At 41.9% G+C, this 20,221-nt stretch overlaps 1 protein-coding gene across 1 annotated transcript in view; it reads right to left on the bottom strand.

The window, feature by feature from the left end:
- Positions 1 to 20,221, bottom strand: part of PPHLN1 (periphilin 1) — a 77,372-nt gene that overhangs the window by 37,821 nt on the left and 19,330 nt on the right. The window contains 2 exon segments of the mRNA XM_068170242.1: positions 4,210 to 4,292; positions 7,919 to 8,166. Coding sequence (XP_068026343.1) covers positions 4,210 to 4,292; positions 7,919 to 8,166 — 331 coding nt within the window.

Raw genomic sequence — 20,221 nt, 5'->3', positions numbered from 1 at the left:
GTCATTCTGCCCCTGTACACTGCACTGGTTAGGCCACACCTCGAGTACTGTGTCCAGTTCTGGGCCACTCAGTTCAGGAAGGATGTTGACTTGCTGGAGCGTGTCCAGAGAAGGGCAACAAAGTTGGTGAGGAGCTTGGAACTCAAGCCCTGTGAGGAGAGGCTGAGGGAGCTGGGGCTGCTTAGCCTGGAGAAGAGGAGACTCAGGGGTGACCTTATTGCTGTCTACAACTACCTGAAGGGGGGTTGTAGACAGGCAGAGGTTGGTCTCTTCTCCCAGGCAGCCAGCACCAGAACAAGAGGACACAGTCTCAGGCTGCGCCAGGGGAGGTTCAGGCTGGAGGTCAGGAGGATGTTTTACACGAGAGAGTGATTGCCCATTGGAATGGGCTGCTCGGGGAGGTGGTGGAATCGCCACCACTGGAGGTGTTCAGGAGGAGACTTGACAGGGTGCTTGGTTACATGGGTTAGTTGATTAGGTGGTGTTGGATGATAGGTTGGACGCGATGATCTTGAAGGCCTCTTCCAACCTGGTTTATTCTTTTCTATGCTATTTTATTCTGTTATGAGTATCTCCTTTTCCTCAAATGCTGCTCCAACTAAGACTAATGAAAAGCCTAGTACCTTTGTCACCAAGTCAGCTTTGCATTATATAAAGATAACTAAAACTTCATATAACCGCCAATATTTCCACAGGCTGTAAATAGAAACTAATCGCTGCACTATCTACTGGAACACAGCATAAAGCCTGTTTAATTTCATCTCACAATTTAATTCTACAGGTCACATGCACCTACCAAAAAAATTCTAGAGTATATTTTATGCAGTAAAATAACAGTACTACCACAGGGACCCTACCACTGAACAGAAGGAAACAGAATATATTTCTCACAGGAAAATGTCTGCAGCTATTTAGGCTGCAAGAAATTACCAAGCTGGTGTATCTTCTTGAAAACAACCAAACTTTCCCCTCTGCCTCAACAGAGAAGTGAGGTTTTTTTGGTTTTGGTTTCTTCTCAGCTTACTCACAACATCTGAACAGCAAAAACCTGTCAGTTTTCTGTTATCTTTGCTGGAAGCCTTCCCTGTCTCACACATCTGCCTTTTGCTCTAATTGTGTTGGATAGAACCTTCAAGGCTTGCAGTCCAGACAGTTGTTGAAGTAAAACACAAAAGGTTTCATGCCCTAGTCAATTAAATGGGTGGTTAAGATCAGATAACACCAACATGTATTAATTCACACGCATGAATATGTAAAAAATTAATGATAAGAGTAACTTTTCAGATTTGAATATAGTAACTAGAGTGACAAGATATATTGCTGCAGAAGCCTATGCCTTTGTAAGGTATTTCAAAGCTAAATTATAACCTAGAGCATTGACAATTATCTCCTTTAATCTAGACAATAAAGCACCGAAGTTATTTCACAGAATAGCACCAAAGATCATCAAGTTCCAACCCCCCTGCTATGGGCAGGGCCAACATCCACTATCAGATCGCTCAAGTTTGAGCAGATTTTAAGACCCTGGCCACAGAGATGTTCATCATGTCTTGCCAAGACTTTTTCTCCTGATATTTCTATGTCAATGAAGTACTCAGATAATTTAACTGGTCAGCCATCACCCCAAGAGGCTTCCCTGACACAGGACAGTGCACTGTAAGATTTGGGGACTTCAACAGAAAAGCAGTGAAAGCTCACTGAAGTACTTCCCTATCTGCAGATGATGTATACCAAATAAATATTTGTATTGTCTGGGGAAATTATTTCCATAAAAGAGAAAGTTTCATTTGTGTAGCTTACATCAAGTGGATATCCACTGCCAGCAGCTATATGCAAGCTGCTGGCAAAGAACCTAACCCAGCATTGATCAGACTTGACTGAACAAGAAAGCAGAACATTGAAAGAATACTTTATATCTCAAGCTCTCACTGTATACTAATAGAAAAGCAAGAGATTTTGCAATGCCTCCTTGGGTTCAAAGGCTTGCATTATGCAAGGATTTGGTATTAAACTGTAGAATGCTGAGTCTATAAGCAATATACACAAATAATTATGTTTATTTTCCAATCCAAATCAGTAACTTGTGCATAACAGCTTTTATCTTGCTTCCCTAATTTACATTACTGAAAATACATTGTTTACCTCCCCCCCCTTAAGGACACTGGCAAATAGCTAATGCCTAGCACAGCAGTTCTAAAAGAGATGCATACTGGGTAAGTACTTAGAATGACATAGCACAAGCAATGCCTGACTATTTTTTGCCCACCTAATTACTTTCTTCAGTCTCACCTTCTCACAACAAAAAGTGCTTTTCTTTCTCCCCTTTTTTTGGTGGTTTTTGGGTTTAAGCATTCCAGTGCTTTTATTAAAAATACCTCAAGAACCAGGCTAGTACTTACGGTGAATTCTAAGTTTTAATAAGACTTTATTCACTTAAAACAATACAATGCATTGTTCCCTTATTTCTCATTACATTGTTTTATAGCAATTCTGAGAAAATACTCCTGTAGAAATGTTCAGCCTTGAACGTGATTTATAGGCAAGCAGTCTGTGATGTAAAACTGGTTTTGCTGCCACAGGACAGACAGAACAACACTGAATGTTGATTGCTCATTAGTGTTTATTAGCCTGTCCATTTAATTAATTAGCAAGATTTGATGGAAAAATCAAAGGACATCATTTAGAACACAATAACAATGTTTACCAAACTATCTTGTAACATGGCTCCCTTCCTAACCAACCAACCTAGTGGTCTCCTGTGATAAAGTGACTATGTCAATGGATAAGGGAAGACCAATGGATGTGATCTGTCTGGACTTCTGCAGGGCCTCTGACACAATGCCCCACAACATCCTACTCACCAAGTCAGACAGAGAAGGATTTGATTGCTGGAATGTTCAGTGAAAAAGGAATTGCCTGGATGGTCACATCCAGAGGGTAGTGTTCAATGGCTTGAAGTCCATATGGAGAAGAAATGCAGGGTTCTGCACCGGGGCTGGAACAATCCTCACTATCAATACAGACTGGGGGATGAGGTGATAGAAAGCAGCCCTATGGAAAAAGACCTGGGGGTGCTGATGGACGAGAAGATGGACACGAGCAGGTAGTGTGCACTTGCAGCCCAGAAAACCAATCACATCCTGGGCTGCATCCAGAGAGGTGATTTGACCACTTTGCTCTGGTGAGACCTCACCTGGAACACTGTGTCCAGGTCTGGAGCCCTCAATATAGGAAGGACGTGGACCTGATGGAATGGGTCCAGAGGAGTGCCACGAAAATGATCAGGGGGTTGGAACACCTCTGCTATGAGGACAGGCTGAGGGTTCTTCAGCCTGGAAAAGAAGAGGCTCCAGGGAGACCTAATACCAGCCTTCCAGTATCTGAAGGGGGCCTACAAGAAGGATGGAGAGAGAATGTTTAAAAAGGCCTGTAGGGATAGGACGAGGTACAATGTCTTCAAACTAAAGAAGAGCAGACTTAGATTGGATATTAGGAACAGGTTCTTTACCATGAGGGTAGTGGAACACTGGAACAGGTTGCCCAGGGAGGTAGTTGGGGGCCCATCCCTGGAGAAATATCAAAGTGAGGCTCCACAGGGCTCTAGGCAGCCTGATCTAGTTGAGGATTCCCCTGCTGACTGCAGAAGGGGTTGGACCAGATGACCTTTGGAAGTCACTTCCAACCCAGACCTCTCTATGATTCTAAGTGCTATCCTTCTTGCCACATCCTTAAGCATTCCACTTCAGAGTCAACTCTGCTATTCACATTATCTTTGTAGTCAGTTAGACCATCCACTGCACTCTTTCCAAATCTCAAGAATCACTGAAGCACTGAACTCCATCCAAGTACAGACTTGTCCAATTCATCTGCTTCTCCTAAAAGTGCTTTCCCATTTTTGTCCTTGTCATTCCTTTTCCAGCACACTTCAGACTTTGGGAAATGACCATTTTAAATAGATAGGAAACACCCTTTCTCTAAAATGAAACAATGCATACAAAATAAAAGTGTCTGTCACTGTCATCATTAGATACAGAACGTTATCAGCACCTTCCCGTCAGATAAGGGAGACCTATAACCTCCTAGAGTGCAGAGCAATTCAAGACGCTCCTTTGCTTTAACAGCTGCACACAGTATCTCCTTCCAACTGTGGGGAAAAAAATCCAACAAGAAGCAATCTGAAACCATGGTGAGAAGCACTCAAAAATTCACCTTTGATGACAGTACTGCTGTGGAGCCTGAAGGTGACGCATCTCTTGATGTTTTCAGCGATGGAACTGACGGCCTCTCCTTACCTACAATCAAGAAAAAATAACGGCTGTAAAATTATCTTAAAGCTATATGTTGCAAATACACTTCTTGCCTGACAAAAATTGCAGTGAAATTCATTCAGCAGACAGGAAATCTACATGCTCCACCATCTAATAAGTATTGATAACATTTTCTTCTCCTTCCAAAGAGAAGCTATATCGTTTCACATACTTAGGAATACACGCTGTCTTTTTCTTCCAACAGAAAGTGAAAGGGCGCATCAATGTGATTTCACAAGATGATGTGGTTTTACTTTTAATATTCATGTAATAATACAAATGGGGGAAATATCAGACACCAGTAAATCACTCCAGCAAACCTGGCAGTGAAGGAACCGGTTTAGCAGGCCACAGTATGTTCGAAAGCCCTGCCCATGGGAAACAGTCCTATATTGGATCAACCACAGGCTAGATCCTATCTGTATTATCAGTGTTTTTCTTGTAGGAATTAAAAATCAGCAAAATGGCAATTCAAATTCACTGTGCTCCTTGGCAGCCCACAGCAGCACAAGTGGCTGCAGTATAAACTACTAGTTTTCAGTCTGTGGTCCACTGATTACATCTAAGGGATCTGTAAAAGGCAAATACAAACAGCAGGTGCTGTCAGTGAGCCCTAAATTAACTACACTGATCATACTCACTGGGAAATGGCTGACTGTTCACAAATGGAAAATGACACAGACTTATCTTGGCTTCTATTAAATTTGTTTCAATACAATTAAGAAAGGGATGAGTTAAAAAGTCTATCAAAGACTTAGGAAAATTGGGATACAAATTATGCTAGAACTATGAACAAATACACTTTTAATGAGTCAAAGCAATGAAGACAAACCTGGCATCCTAACCCTAATAGCTGAGCTTTTTTAACTCACTGCCATGGGATAAGACCACATCATACTGTGCATTTTCAAATACCACTACCTACACAAAAAATGCAAGGAAAAGTCTGTCCAAAATGCATACTTTAACAACAGGAATTGTTTCACTGGTCTTCTGCTCCTTTCCCACATTTTTATACCATATGCAGAGTGCAGTCTTAATACAAAGCAAGATCAAACACCTGCTCATTTCTGCACATTGTTATAGCAATAGCTGATTTTCCTATGATGATGAAGGCCTAGTAATCCCTGCAGAAATCATCACAGCTAGTGATGGGTATTGTCATGGGTTGAGTTGAATCTGCTGCTGTTAGTCATGCCAGCTTCAAAAATGAAAGCACTGGCTGGAGCAAAGTATTACAGAGCTTGAAGTTCAGATTGTAACATGCAAGGCTTCCTGTTCCAGTTGCTGCTTATGGGTCCTGGGTTTTTGGGTACTGGCTCTTTTCCGCAGGGATGGCGGCAAGGTGAGTGGGAAAGATGGTGGGTGGAGTTTTTTTCTCCTGTATTTCACTGCACTTCTGCAAATGGACTAAGCTAAGGTAAGCCTGAATTGTATTGCTAGATTAATTAGATTATTGGCTAAGGCAATTGTGCATTTATGTTATCTCATTTATTCAGTAAACCCTTATCTCTTTATCTCAACTCCTAAGTTTCTGTGGTTTACTTTTCCCTCAGTTCTGTTGGTGGAGCAGGTGAGTTACACAGGGGTGCATTAACCCATTGCATTCTTTGGTGCCCAAATCAGGCATGAAAGAAGCTGTCTTAATTAAGACAATCAGACTTTGGCAGGAGATAAAAGGGTTGAGATAAACAAGAAGCAAGATAATGAGAGGATTCAATTAAGGCTTGAGGCACTCTAAGAGAGTTTTTAGGTAAGCTTTTTCTGTGGTGCAAAATCCTGACAAGCTGTTGAAATATTTGGCAAAAGTCTGTTGTCAGCCTGGGAGTTCCCAAGAGACAGCTCGGAGCGCTCAGGAGCAAGACAGCGCCTCTCAGATAGCAGGCACGGCTGCTGCGCACAACCAACCTGTGTCAGCATCAGCTGCCCCTTTAAGGGTAAAGAAGCAAAAAGCAGCTCATCCTGCAAAAGATAAGGATGAGCCTGGGAACAAGAGAAAGAGAGGGCTGCTCACTCAGTTCTTACCTCTGGTTTTGGAAGATGGCTAAGGACAAAAGGAGGGAAATCTCTCCTCCTCTCTGTGTTTCAGGCATGAGGAACAGGTGCTCCTCTGGCCAAGGGAGAGAATCTGGGAGGTACACACTATGGCCTACCCTGTGGCTTTACTTTTGTGACCATGGGGGAAACATGAAAAAATGCCCTGCTTACATACCTATGTTTCACTTTTTAAAATACATAATATATGAGCTTACTTAAGAGAAATCATATTCAAACACATTTGCAAAAGTATTATTTAAGCCCTTTTATTGTTTGCAAATAGGCCATTCAGTCATCTAAAGGAAAAGTTTAGCAGCTCTATTTTCCCCAGAACAGGCAGTCACAAACAGTCAAGTGTAACAAGCCATCTGGTTTCTTAAAACTCACTTAATAAGATGATGGGGTCTGTTTAGTCCTGCACTTTGAAAACTAATCCCCAGAACCACAGATGTAATCTCTCTTGACCAGGATCTTTTCTGATTTACGAAGATGTCACCTTCTAATGCACTACTACCACTCAAACTTACTAAAGCTTAGAGTAATTACTGCCAAAATGCTGCAAATGTGATAAAAGTCAACTGAAAAATTTAGGAAAAGCCTGAAACATTCAAAAATTCAACACAGGTTCTCACTTTTTCATGTTTCTCATCATTTTGATCAGTACATCTACAACTCCTGCAAATTTAGTTGAATATAGTATTTTTAAACCTCCAGGAATTCATGTTCAGTGAGTATCACTACAAAATGTTAAAAGCATTGCAGCAATGAGCTAGAAGGATCTTTTCTGTTCTACAAGGGGTGAAATTTTCTTCAATATTTAAACAACATTAACTAAATTCCACAAGATCATCTCTGGCAAGAAGTGCTACATAACAGTCCAGTATGCCACTCTGGAAATACACTTTAGGCCTATTAGTGAATTTTTATACATACATATATATATATATATTCTTCAAAAAGCTGCCAAAAGAAACCAATAGGTTTTGTATAGTTCACTAAAAAGAATATGCAGAAAGGGAAACTGAATTGGATTAGTTTACATAAGCTGAACAAACAGCAAGGACTATGATTCTAGCATACTAAAACAAATAAAAGAACCTCAAACAAACAAAAAAACCCTCAACTCAAACCCCAATTCCAATAGCATTTTCAGAAAATGCAATAAATAACAATGTGTACTTTAATTTCTGCATTTTTTAAATCTCTTTCCCCCAGGCTGCAGGAAGAAAAATCATCTGCTAACAGATGACAGCAAAGCTTCTTGCAAGAGAATTCAATGAAGCACATTAAGACCTAACGGAAGCAGTTGATGCTAAAAGGAGAAAAAGCAGACAATACTGGGAAAAACTGCACAGCTGAAACTCCTACAGTCTGTCTACAGCTGCTATTGAAGCAACACCTACGATCTCCCACATGCTATACATGAGGGAACTGAAAGTACACAACAACCAAAAAGCAGACAATACATAATTGGTGCAAAATGTCTGGTCTTCTCCTTGTAAAAGACAGCACTGTAAGGAAAAAAGGCTTAGACAGTGAGCTGCAGTGAGCAGTTATCATTAATCCAGCATTACCTTGCTGAGAAGAAATATTTCTTTTATGTAAAGATGACATACTTCTGCTGTGCTGGGACTGGTGGAAAGAATAGGCTTTGCTTCTTTCTGGAGAATAGCTCCTGCTACTGACACTGGAGCCAGATCTGCTGTGTGGAGAATCCCTTCGGCCCCCTGGTGATTCCCTGAAGAAAGGCGAGTCCCTCTTATGTGGAGATCGCTCTCTCATATAATGAGAAGGATAGAAGCTTTTTCTTCTGAAGCCATCCCTTTGAAAACAACAGAAAAATAAAAGTTATTTCAATTGCCCTTCCAGTGTTTGTAGAACACCATTAGATAATGCAATGGCAACATTCTGTGCTTGGTAAAAACAAATAGCTAACTGTCATCTGCAGAACACAGCTGAAATCTTTAGCCCGGTTAGAGTATTGGGCAATGAATGAAATGCCATGGGAGAATAGAACAACACATACATAATTTTTTCAGATTGCATTCAAGTACTTCCTCCCTGGAAGCCAATTCCTTTCTATTTCTTGATAATGTAGCAAAAATTGAGACACATTTCAAGAGATTGGGACTCTCACATGGGATAATGTAGCAAAAATTGAGTTCACATTCAAGAGGTTGGGACTCTCATATTTTATTTCTTCAGATTCACTCCATGCCTCCCTTGGAAATTCAGATTTCATTTACAGTATCTAAAAATGCACATGCAGGTATTGCTCACACTACTCAGATGTTTTTCAACTCCGTTTTTCCCTTATTTTCAAGGGACTATGTCCCTCACTTGATTTCGTATACCTTGCTATGGGAAATGCCACCGAGGGATTTCAGTTTGTATCTACCAAGAGCAAAACTAAAATTGCAGAATACCTAACTGCATGCCCATGTATTCAGACAAGGTCAAACCCTGAATGAAAAAATGAAGATTTATACTACTGAAAAGTCAGTGTCTTTCATAACACACAATTTTGAACTCTGCTGTAGACACACTCAGTATTACATGAAACCAAACTGATTCAAAACTGTATTCAGTAAACACCAAAATTTTCTACTAGATGGGTGTATTGTTACTCCAGACCATGCCCCAAATGTTCTGTTTGCCTGCAAATTATATTAGCATACATAAAGGTCAAAAACCTATTATTAAATTGAAGTATTCCTAAAGAAGCTCAAAGATAAGCTTCCAAGTAAACACCTACTGAATCTAGGCTTGTGACACTAGTCTTGGTCAGAAGACACGTTGCTAGGAGAACTGAGTACTTCTCAGCTCCTCCACAGCATTGCTAAGTAAAAATAAAGGCTTTATACCATTTATAGTAAGCCAGAATGTACTGACTTCACTGCTTTTCTCTCCTATTTCTCATCATGGTCCAGTGTTCTAAAAAAGGGAACGTCTCACAAAGACAAGCAAAGATCTAGTGGTCTCATTTAAGTACCATGCAGGTATACCTAATTGTATGCTGGTGGAGAAAAAGAAAAAAGCTCTCTTGTGTACAATTCCTACAGCATGCTACAGGCCCGTATTTGGACTGGTAACAAGGGATTTCAGCTTGCCAAAGATGTTTTGGACTACTGAAACCACACAGGTAGCACCCACAGCAATACAAACCTTGTTACATTGACGTGTTTAACACAGTACTTATTTACTTTTTGCATGGAATGCTTTCCATCTGCATGAGTGGTTCTGCTTTAGGGCACAAACATCATTGAGGTTATTCTGAAACAGAAAAATCACCGGGGCAGAGATGTAGCTAGTAAAACTACGGACAATCCTTCAGTTTATTTCTCCAATTCCAGATGGAACACATCATCAGGAAAATCAAACATATCTTTATTTTGAAAACTTTCCTACAAGACTGAAGTATGAATCAACAGCTCTCAGGCACTGCAGCTTTTAGTAAAATGCCAGCAAAGCACAGCCAGGTTTTACAATTAAATAATTATTTCACTGTCACCAGACCAGTGGCCTTTTATAGGTATCTTACTAAAAAAAACCTTCCTTTAAAGCTCTGCATACCAGAACTCATTCAAGACAATGTTACACAGATCTATATCAGTGTGCCAAAAAACAATCATAGAATCAGTCAGGGTTGGAAGGGACCACAAGGATTATCTAGTTCCAACCCCCCTGCCATGGCCAGGGACACCCCACACTAGATCAGGCTGGCCAGAGCCTCAGCCAGCCTGGTCTTAAACACCTCCAGGGACGGGGCCTCAACCACCTCTCTGGACAACACATTCCAGGGCTTCGCCACTGTCATGGTGAAGAACTTCCTCCTCACATCCAGCCTGAATCTCCCCACCTGCAGCTTCATTCCATTCCCCCTAGTCCTATCACTACCTGAGAAGTCCCTCCCCAGCCTTCCTGTAGGCCCCCTTCAGATACTGGAAGGCCACAATGAGGTCACCTCAGAGCCTTCTCTTCTCCAGACTGAACAGCCCCAGCTCTTTCAGTCTGTCCAATATTCATTTACTTCCTAGACATACATTTTTTCCCCTCTTTCTTCTGTTTATTGCAACACTTTCTTCTTCCCAAGCAATCCAGTAAAAGAAACAATTAAGGAACTGTAAAATACTACTGTATTTAATAGCAGCTATACGGTAGCAATTAAAGAATGAATCATCCCAAAATACACAGAAGGATAATCCACTGCTTTCTTCAAAGGCCTAAGAGCAATGTGCTCACCTTTGGACACTACTTTTTAGGCAATGTGTAGATTAAAAAGAGACTTTCCCAAAGGAAATAAAGGAAATTATCAGGCACTGAGGAAGCATGTTTAATGAAGAACCAGCCAAATCCCTTTGTCCACTTAAACTTAATAAAAATTAAAGAGGCCAGAAAAGTTCTCAAACCAGGTGTAGCTGAAAAATAGACAACTACCACTTTGTTTACATTACATGTATGAGTATTTTATGTAGCAACAGAGTTCAGACTTTAAGAATATTAGAAAGATTAGCTTAGTTTGCCTAACAAAAACACCCCCTCAACCACTAATCAGAAATTAGGTACACACTTTTTCTTCAGTTTCCTTCTAAATCTCTCCCTAAGTAATATTATTTATTTTTAAAGAGTAAGTTTTCTGGCAGACCAGTATGCCTCTTTTATGCCCAAAACACATTTTTATGATCAAATCACCAAGTCCTAGTACACAGAGAAGTTTATTATGGAAATGTTTACAGAGCTCCGTCTGCCACACGCATAGAATAAATGCTCAAACAGCCACAGAAGAATTTATAAAGCATCAGTGAAACACACTTTTAAGACAGGAAAGCACTTTAGAGCCTCTTTCTACATTAATATGCATGAAAAAGTAAATTTTCACTTTCATTTTTTTAAAGTTTTCATTTCATTACTTCATGTTATTTCTTAACAGGACCCTACCTCACACTGAGCACTCAAGCCATCAACTATAGTCAATCTGTTTTGGACAGCACAGCATTTCTGATGTTTTCCATAAATGTGACAAACTACACTGAACAGAACAAAATAAGCATTGTTTTACCTTCTCCCCCTCCTGAAACATTTAAGCTAACATACACCTGCAATTTGGCAATGAAGGACTCAATTCAGCAAAAGCAGTTAAGCACATGCTTCAGATTCCAACACATACTCAAAAGGTTTATTGAGCAGGAACAATATTTGATAGAGATGCAAAACTTTGTGCTTGGCTATGACTTTAAAATAGAACTACTGCCCCTAACAACAAACACAGGATTAATGCCTCATATACAGAATCCCTCTTATCTTTATACTTTGTATTCATACCTCACACTTAATTCTGAAAGCACTGCTTAGCAATATTAGCAGGAAGTATTATTAGCATGTTCAACCTCCACATAATTTAACCATTAAATTCTTAAAGTTGATAATCTTGGCTGAGCTCTTGAAATTTTATAAGTAAGCCATACCCTGATATACCCTCCTAAGTAAAGCTGAGGGAAGAACATAAGACTGGAAGTTATTTCAGTTAACCATCAAGTTTCCTAGAGGAACAAAAATGCAGTTTGGGCAAAGGTACGGTACAGCTTTCTGCACAGCAGGAGACCAAAAGAACACAACACAGGACGGATTTCAGTTGCCAAAGGATCAGAGACACCACCTTTCCTGAGCCTCCTAGTTTACAAAATGAAATGATACAGCTTAAGCTACGTAAAACAGTAACTATAAAACTGACACCCAGGTTAAGAGTATAAAAAAGCAAAATTCACTCACTTGCTGATGTGAAATGCCTGGGAATGGGCATGTACTCCTGCACATGAAAGCACATCACATGCACATCTTTCTTGTTTGTAAGAGGAGTATTAGTTTGCTCTTGTTGAATTGATGCTACTAGGCAACCGTGTACAATACCTCATGCTCGCTATTCTCTCGGACTTCTACAACCCAATAGAGACATCCACCTCAAAGAAGGACACATTTGTGCACTACACTTTAAGGGGCATACATGAATTTCACGTTCAGCAAGCTGCTACTCTTTTCCCCAAAGGATATTTTCAAAGTTCTTAAACAAAAGAATCCAGAAACCAGGAAATATCTGCTTAAAGGAGCTCTTAAGGCTTTTCACTGTTATGCTGTTATTAAGAGAAAGCAATGAGAAGTGCACTGTAGCCCTATGCACCGATTTGATCAACTCTTGGTTAACTTTCCATCAACAAAAGCCTGCAAAAGGAAAGAGCAAGTTGTAGAACAGGTTTGTAAGCAGTAATACCCAATGTCAGGAATGCTGACATACAATACCCTTACTATATTTAGTTTTCTTCTCTTTCCGAATCTCTTAATGAGATCTATAAATCACAAACACACTCCATTTTTCTCTGTATCAGGAAAATGCTCCAAAAATCACTATATTTTTAATCTTAAAGTGCTATTTGAAGCAATTAGGTCACATAGGTTTTGTTTGTATCACTATTGCAAAACCGGGGCACAAGCAGACTTCTGTATAGCCAATTTCAATAAAACTTAGCAAACTAGCTCTGCTTTTGTATTTATCAAGATAAAAGACATTACATATATGCAAAAAAACCACTTTATTGTACTTTTTTTTTTAAATCTCATTCCTTCCTGTCAAGTACACAGTTCACTCAAAATTGGAAAACCCAGAACCCAGACATGTCCTCTTATATTCAGCCATACAGCTTTATCTGGTTGTTTTATTCATTTATCCAACCTGGTCCTATTCTATTCTATTCTATTCTATCTTTTGTCTTCTCCAGTTGACTTTTTCATTTTACTTTGCTTACAGTTTACAGCCACTGTAACACACATTAATATTTCTTGCCCTACCCCCCCACACACACCCTCTCTTCTTTTTTAAGACCATTTCCTATACATTACAAATACCTCTTACTTAAACACAGAGACACACTATGCTACTTGGGTAAATTCCCTATTAAAAGGCCTTTTGCAACTACCTTCTGCCTTCACACACTTCAGTGAGTTAATTTCAGAGAGTAGCTCCAAACTGCATTGGTTAGGCCACACCTCAAGTACTTTGTGTAGTTCTGGGCCCCTCAGTTTAGGGAGGATGTTGACTTGCTGGAATGAGTCCAGAGAAGGGCAACAAAGTTGGTAAGGGGTTTGGAACACAAGCCCTATGAGGAGAGGCTGAGGGAGCTGGGATTGCTTAATCTGGAGAGGAGGAGACTCAGGGGTGACCTTATGTGCTCTCTACAACTACCTGAAGGGAAGTTGTAGACAGGCGGATGTTGGTCTCTTCTCCCAGGCAGCCAGCACCAGAACAAGAGGACACAGTCTCAGGCTGCGCCACGGGAGGTTTAGGTTGGATGTTAGGAAGAAGTTCTATACAGAGAGAGTGATTGCCCATTGGAATGGGCTGCCCAGGGAGGTGGTGGAGTCACCATCATTGGTGGTGTTCAGGAGGAAACTTGATGGGGTGCTTGGTGCCATGGGTTAGTTGTTTAGGTGGGTTGGATTGGTTGAAGGGTTGGATGTGATGATCTTGAAGGTCTCTTCCAACCTGGTTTATTATTATTATTATTAAGTCATACTGATACAAAGTGGTGCTGCTGCAATCCTCATCTTCTTAACCTTCCTGGAATCCCCATTTCCACTCCTTGCCTAACCTGGCATTGATATTTTCTCTCAGGCAATCAAATTGGTAGATGATTATTTGACTGTGGCGGATTAGCATGCAGGGCCAGCTCACTAAAACGTACTAACACCTAATGCAGTATCAAGGAAAAGGAAGGACTGGAATGACACCAGCTCAGATAGGTTTAACTTGATGTGGAAACAAGATTTTTACTGCAAAAGATCCATGTCCTTGCAACATTCATGACTTTAATTATTTCTCATAAATAAAGCATGTCCCTTGGCAGAATTTTAGAGCAAAGTTAACATCAGTAAGACTCAAAGCAGCAATACATTTTGTTCTTCAAGAAATAACAGATATGCATATCTCACCAACACTGAAAATACAACCTTCTGGCTGTGAGTAATAAATGTAGAGTCAAAGATTAATTTTTAAACAGAACACTGTTTACTAGAGACATGTTTTAGTAAAGAAGAAAATTAACAGTATCTGAAGCGGTTGCTTAAGAAAGTTAATTCATTGTTTTGTCATTTCAACCTCCTCTGTTAACAATCTTTTTGTCACAAAATTCTGAAAAAAACCACAATCTGAGGTTGCTACCTCTCCAAACCTCAATTGGTTTGCCCCTCTACTCCACTCTGGTGAGACCCCACGTGGAATACTACGTTCAGCTCTGAAGTTCTCAGTACAAAACATCAACCTGTGGGAGTGGGTCTAGAAGAGGGCCACAAAAATAATGAGAAGGATGCAACATCTCTCTATGAGGAATGCATGAGGGAGTTGGGAGTTGTTCAGCCTGGAGAAGATAAGGCTCTGGAGAGAACTTCCTGTAATGGTAGGGCAAAGGTAATAGTTTTAAACTAAAAGATGGCAGATTTAGACTACATCTAAGGAAGGAGAGGTTTTGTTTTGTGGTTTGGTTTTTTGTGTGTGTGGGGTTTGGTTTGGTTTGGTTTTGTTTTTTAACAATGGTGTTTGAAACACTGGAACAGGTTGTCCAGAGAGGTGGCAGATGCTCCATCCCTGAAAACATTCCAAATACAGGTGGAGTGGGCTCTGAGCAACCTGATCAAGTTGAAGATGTCCCCGCTCACTGCAGGGAGTTTGGGCTACATGACCTTTAGAGATCCCTTCCAGCCTAAATCTTCTATGAGTCTCTAAGTCAACACATTAAAATACCTTTTCCTTTCTACTTGCAAATGCATAAACACACTCTCAAACATCGTTCCCAAAAAGGTTAGACACACTAGACCTCACTTAACATACATGACTGTTGAAAGACAGATTTCAGAAGAGAAAGACATTCCCATAGCTTGCTGACACAACAGCGTTGTGCACCATGGCATCAATATTCAGTTCCACTTCAACAAAGGCATTTGTTATCAACTCACAAACTAATACTACAAGCTTCATATACAAGGGAAAGAACCATGTATGGTTGTGCAAATGTGTATAATGAACAAATGTCAAGACCAACATTATTCTGCTACCTTCAGTATCTGAAGAGGACCTACAGGAAGGCTGGGGAGGGACTTCTCAGGATATCAGGTAGTGATAGGACTAGGGGGAATGGAATGAAGCTGGAGGTGGGGAGATTCAGGCTGGAGGTGAGGAGGAGGTTCTTCACCATGAGAGTGGTGAAGCACTGGAAGGTGTTGTCCAGGGAGGTGGTTGAGGCCCTGTCCCTGGAGGTGTTTATGACCAGGCTGGACGAGGCTCTGGCCAGCCTGATCTAGTGTGGGGTGTCCCTTGTGGTCCCTTCCAACCTTGACTGATACTATGATACTATTAAGAACTTGTCAGTGTGCAAAAATAGCATCACCTTCTAAAAATAATACTAATTCCATGAGAAATGTTTTATTGATAGAGACTTTTCCTCAGATGCAGATCATAACACACTCAAGCTCAGCAGCAGGTGGAAATGGCATATCAAACATCATCTTTGTGGAGAAATGCTTAACCAAAGTATTTTCATATTGTCAATAGCACCAAACATTTTCCTCTCCTTTACTGTATCCTATATCCCCTCTCAATGAGAATTAAATTCCCCAGAATGTTTGGTATATTTGAAATATAACAAACAGAACTTATCTTCCCAAGGGAAATTATGTAAAAGCCCTCTGTGATGATGTTCCTCATCCTGAGAAAGCCATGACTACACTCAAAGGCATTTCATTGGCTGGTCGTTGTAATCATTTGGACTCTCAGAGAGACTCTGTTCTGTTTCCCTCCCCCACAGTTTCTCAGTCCCTAACTGTTTTTCAACATGTTTGTTAGGAAAACTTTCCAGAACAATCAAGTGCTACCCATGGGTGTTTGCCTCATTATTTCTCAATACAGCATTAACTTGCTGTTTTGATACCATCCACCACTCGATTTTAATGCCAGCTATAAAACTGCACCAGACAAGCCTGCTGAGGTGTTAGACAAGACCTTACAAAGTGAAGGCACTGAAACTCATCTTTAAGCATTATACCTTCGAATAGAATAGAATCGAACAGAACAGAATAGAATAGAATAAACCAGTTTGGAAGAGACCTTCAAGATCATCATGTCCAACCTATCATCCAACACCACCTAATCAACTAACCCATGCAACCAAGCACCCTGTCAAGTCTCCTCCTGAACACCTCCCGTGGTGACGACTCCACCACCTCCCCGGGCAGCCCATTCCAATGGGCAATCACTCTCTCTGTGTAAAACTTCCTCCTGACCTCCAGCCTGAACCTCCCCTGGTGCAGCCTGAGACTGTGTCCTCTTGTTCTGGTGCTGGCTGCCTCGGAAAAGAGACCAACCTCTGCCTGTCTACAACCCCCCTTCAGGTAGTTGTAGACAGCAATAAGGTCACCCCTCAGTCTCCTCTTCTCCAGGCTAAGCAGCCCCAGCTCCCTCAGCCTCTCCTCATAGGGCTTGTGTTCCAAACCCCTCACCAACTTTGTTGCCCTTCTCTGGACACGCTCCAGCAAGTCAACCTCCTTCCTGAACTGAGGGGCCCAGAACTGGACACAGTACTCGAGGTGTGGCCTAACCAGTGCAGTGTACAGGGGCAGAATGACCTCCCTGCTCCTGCTGGCCACACTGTTCTTGATGCAGGCCAGGATGCCATTGGCCCTCCTGGCCTGCCTGGGTACACTGCAGGCTCATGTTCAGCCTGCCATCGACCAGCACCCCCAGGTCCCTCTCTGCCTGGCCGCTCTCCAGCCACTCTGACCCTAGCCTGTAGCACTGTCTGGGGTTGTTGTGTAAACAGAGGGTCTCCTTATGGTTTATTAGCTTTATGTAAACCTCACGGATAAGAAGAAAATAACAATTTTCCTAAAATGTGACTCAGTTTTAATAAACCCACGTTACTACAAAATCTGAGTTTGCACATGCTACCAAATTTTTCCCTAGATGTACATAACATACTAATAGCTGTAGAAAACCCTTTTCATGTAATAGCCACTGTTAAGAAAATATAATGACACCAATGTCATTTGACAGTTTAGCTGCATGTCGTAGTTTGGGCTGGGTGCCTTCTGCTACAGGGGTGTTTCCTGTGTCCAGAAGTCCAGCCCAGTGGGTGGACACAGGGAATTATGTATTTCCTACCATGATCCCTTGCACCACTATAAATTTTATGGCAGGGTCTGACACTTCCTCTTTCCTTTCCTCTCCGACAACCGGTAACTGGGGGAGAGATCTCCCAGCCATGGGCCTGGTTAGGCCCAAGGTCACGGGGGGATGGGCAGTCTGAGATCTGGCCAGCTGAGACTAGCCTAGCAGTGGGGGGGGGGGGGGAAGGAGGAGCCCTGGGGGTTTTGGGTACACCCTCAGGTGGGGATGGGATCTTTCTGGGTCTGTTTTGGGGTTTTTTTCTTGTCACTGTGTTCCTAGCTTTCTGCACGCACTCACTGTTCTCTATTTAAACTTTCCATCACTTTTGCAATCTGTTTGAGTCGTTACTTCTGCGCGTGGTGGGGAGGGGGTCTGCCCCAACCCATTACACTGCAGTAGGAAACAGATGTACAGGTAAAAAGCCACAGATTCTTAAAATATGACATAGCTTTAGATAAAAAAACAACTCTGACAAACACATGATAAGAGTTGAGAATTGCCATGATAAGAACTTTTAGGGTTTCTGCTACCAAATTTTGTATATTTACTGTTTACTACTTAAAAGTCAATTTACTGTTTAAGTGCTCCTTATTCAATGATAATTCAGGTTAAGTTTTTAAGATGATCAGAATGTTCTTTGTAAATACCACAGACATGATTTGTCAATCCTTTTGAGGACACATACAGACCGTATTTAAATGCAACTGAAACATTTCAAAAGACCAAAGCATAAGAAATGCACACAGAATCAGAGTGAAAACTGCAACTGTGCTTCAAAAACAAGCTTACCCAGTTTTCTCTTATGGCTCTCAGTAGGAGTTAAAGCCCAGATTTAGAATCCTTCTACACTTGAGATAATTGCATAGGCCTACTGCATGAGCCTGTGTATTTACAAGCTCAGTAGGAAAAAAAAATAAAATCATAATGTAGTGGGAAGTTCTACTGATTTGACAATTCCCTTGTATAAGAAATTTTGAAGTGTTTTGATTAGAAAAAACAAAGCTTTCATTACACCATACCGATATGAAATGGAACCATCAGAACTCCCTGAAACCAGGAAGTCAAAGGAGTCTCCTACCAGCTACGAAGAAAAAAGGATGGGGAGAGGGGACCAAAAAAAATAACACACCATAGCTGAGACTTATGCCAGAGAATGCAGAGTCCTGGCTAAACAGCAGGAATACTGCCACTGACCTCATAAGTTCATCAGGAGAAATGATTAAGAGAAAAAGAAATTAAAATGTCAATACAGCATACATTATGAGTTTCAGCTCATACCCCTCAACCTAAAATCAAAACTATGTAAGCAATTACAGTATCACAGTACAACTAAGGTTGGAAGAGACCTCAAGGATCATCCTGTCCAACCTATCACCACAGAGCCCATGACTAGACTATGGCACCAAGTGCCACGTCCAATCTCCTCTTGAACACCTCGAAGGATGGTGACTCCACCACCTCCCTGGGCAGCCCGTTCCAGTGACGAATGACTCACTCAGTGAAGAACTTTCTCCTCATCTCGAGTCTAAACCTCCCCTGGTGCAGCTTGAGACTGTTCTGGTGCTGGTTGCCTGGGAGAAGAGACCAACCCCTTCCCAGCTACAACCACCTTTCAGGTAGTTGTAGAGGGCAATGAGGTCACCCCTGAGCCTCCTCTTCTCCAGCCTAAACAATCCCAGCTCCCTCAGCCTCTCCTCATAGGGCTTTTGTTCAAGGCCTCTCCCCAGCCTTGTTGCCCTTCTCTGGACACGCTCAAGTGTCTCGATGTCCTTCTTAAACTGAGGGGCCCAGAACTGGACACAGTACTCAAGGTGCAGCCTAACCAATGCAGAGTACAGGGGCACAATGACCTCCCTGCTCCTGCTGGCCACACTATTCCTAATGCAGGCCAGGATGCCATTGGCCTTCTTGGCCACCTGGGCACACTGCTGGCTCATGTTTAGGCAGCTGTCGATCAGCACCCCCAGGTCCCTCTCTGTTTGGGAGCTCTCCAGCCACTCTGACCCCAGCCTGTAGCTCAGCATGGGGTTGCCGTGGCCAAAGTGCAGTACCCAGCACTTGGACTTGTTAACGACATCCCATTGGACTCCACCTATCTGTCCAGTCGGTCGAGGTCCCTCTGCAGAGCCTTTCTACCCTCGAACTAACATCTGCCCCTAACTTGGTGTCATCTGCAAACTTGCTGATGACTGACTCAATCCCCTCATCCAGATCATCAATGAAGATGTTAAAGAGGATGGGGCCCAGTACTGATCCCTGGGGGACGCCACTGGTGACTGGCTGCCAGCTGGATGTGGCACCATTCACCACCACTCTCTGGGCTTGGCCCTCCAGCCAGTTCCTAACCCAGCACAGAGTGTAGTGGTGCAAGCCACAAGCTGACAGCTTAGCCAGCAGTTTGCTGTGGGGGACGGTGTCAAAGGCCTTGCTGAAGTCCAGGTAGACCACATCCACAGGCCTCCCCACGTCCACCAGACAGGTCACCTGATCATAGAAAGAGATCAGGTTGGAGAGGCAGGATCTGCCCTTCCTAAATTCCTTCCTCCTTTCAGGAGGAGACTTGACTTGGTTACACGGGTTAGTTGATTGGGTGGTGTTGGGTGATAGGTTGGACGTGATGATCTTGAAAGTCTCTTCCAACCTGGTTTATTCTATTCTATTCTATATTAAA

This window comes from Melanerpes formicivorus, unplaced genomic scaffold (genome assembly GCF_026170545.1).
Source record: "Melanerpes formicivorus ecotype bairdi unplaced genomic scaffold, bMelFor1.0.p_v2 SCAF_3, whole genome shotgun sequence".
In the NCBI taxonomy this organism is placed as follows: domain Eukaryota; kingdom Metazoa; phylum Chordata; class Aves; order Piciformes; family Picidae; genus Melanerpes; species Melanerpes formicivorus.
The sequence above is the reverse complement of the archived record's forward strand: the minus strand, read 5'-3'. Positions and strand labels throughout refer to the sequence as shown.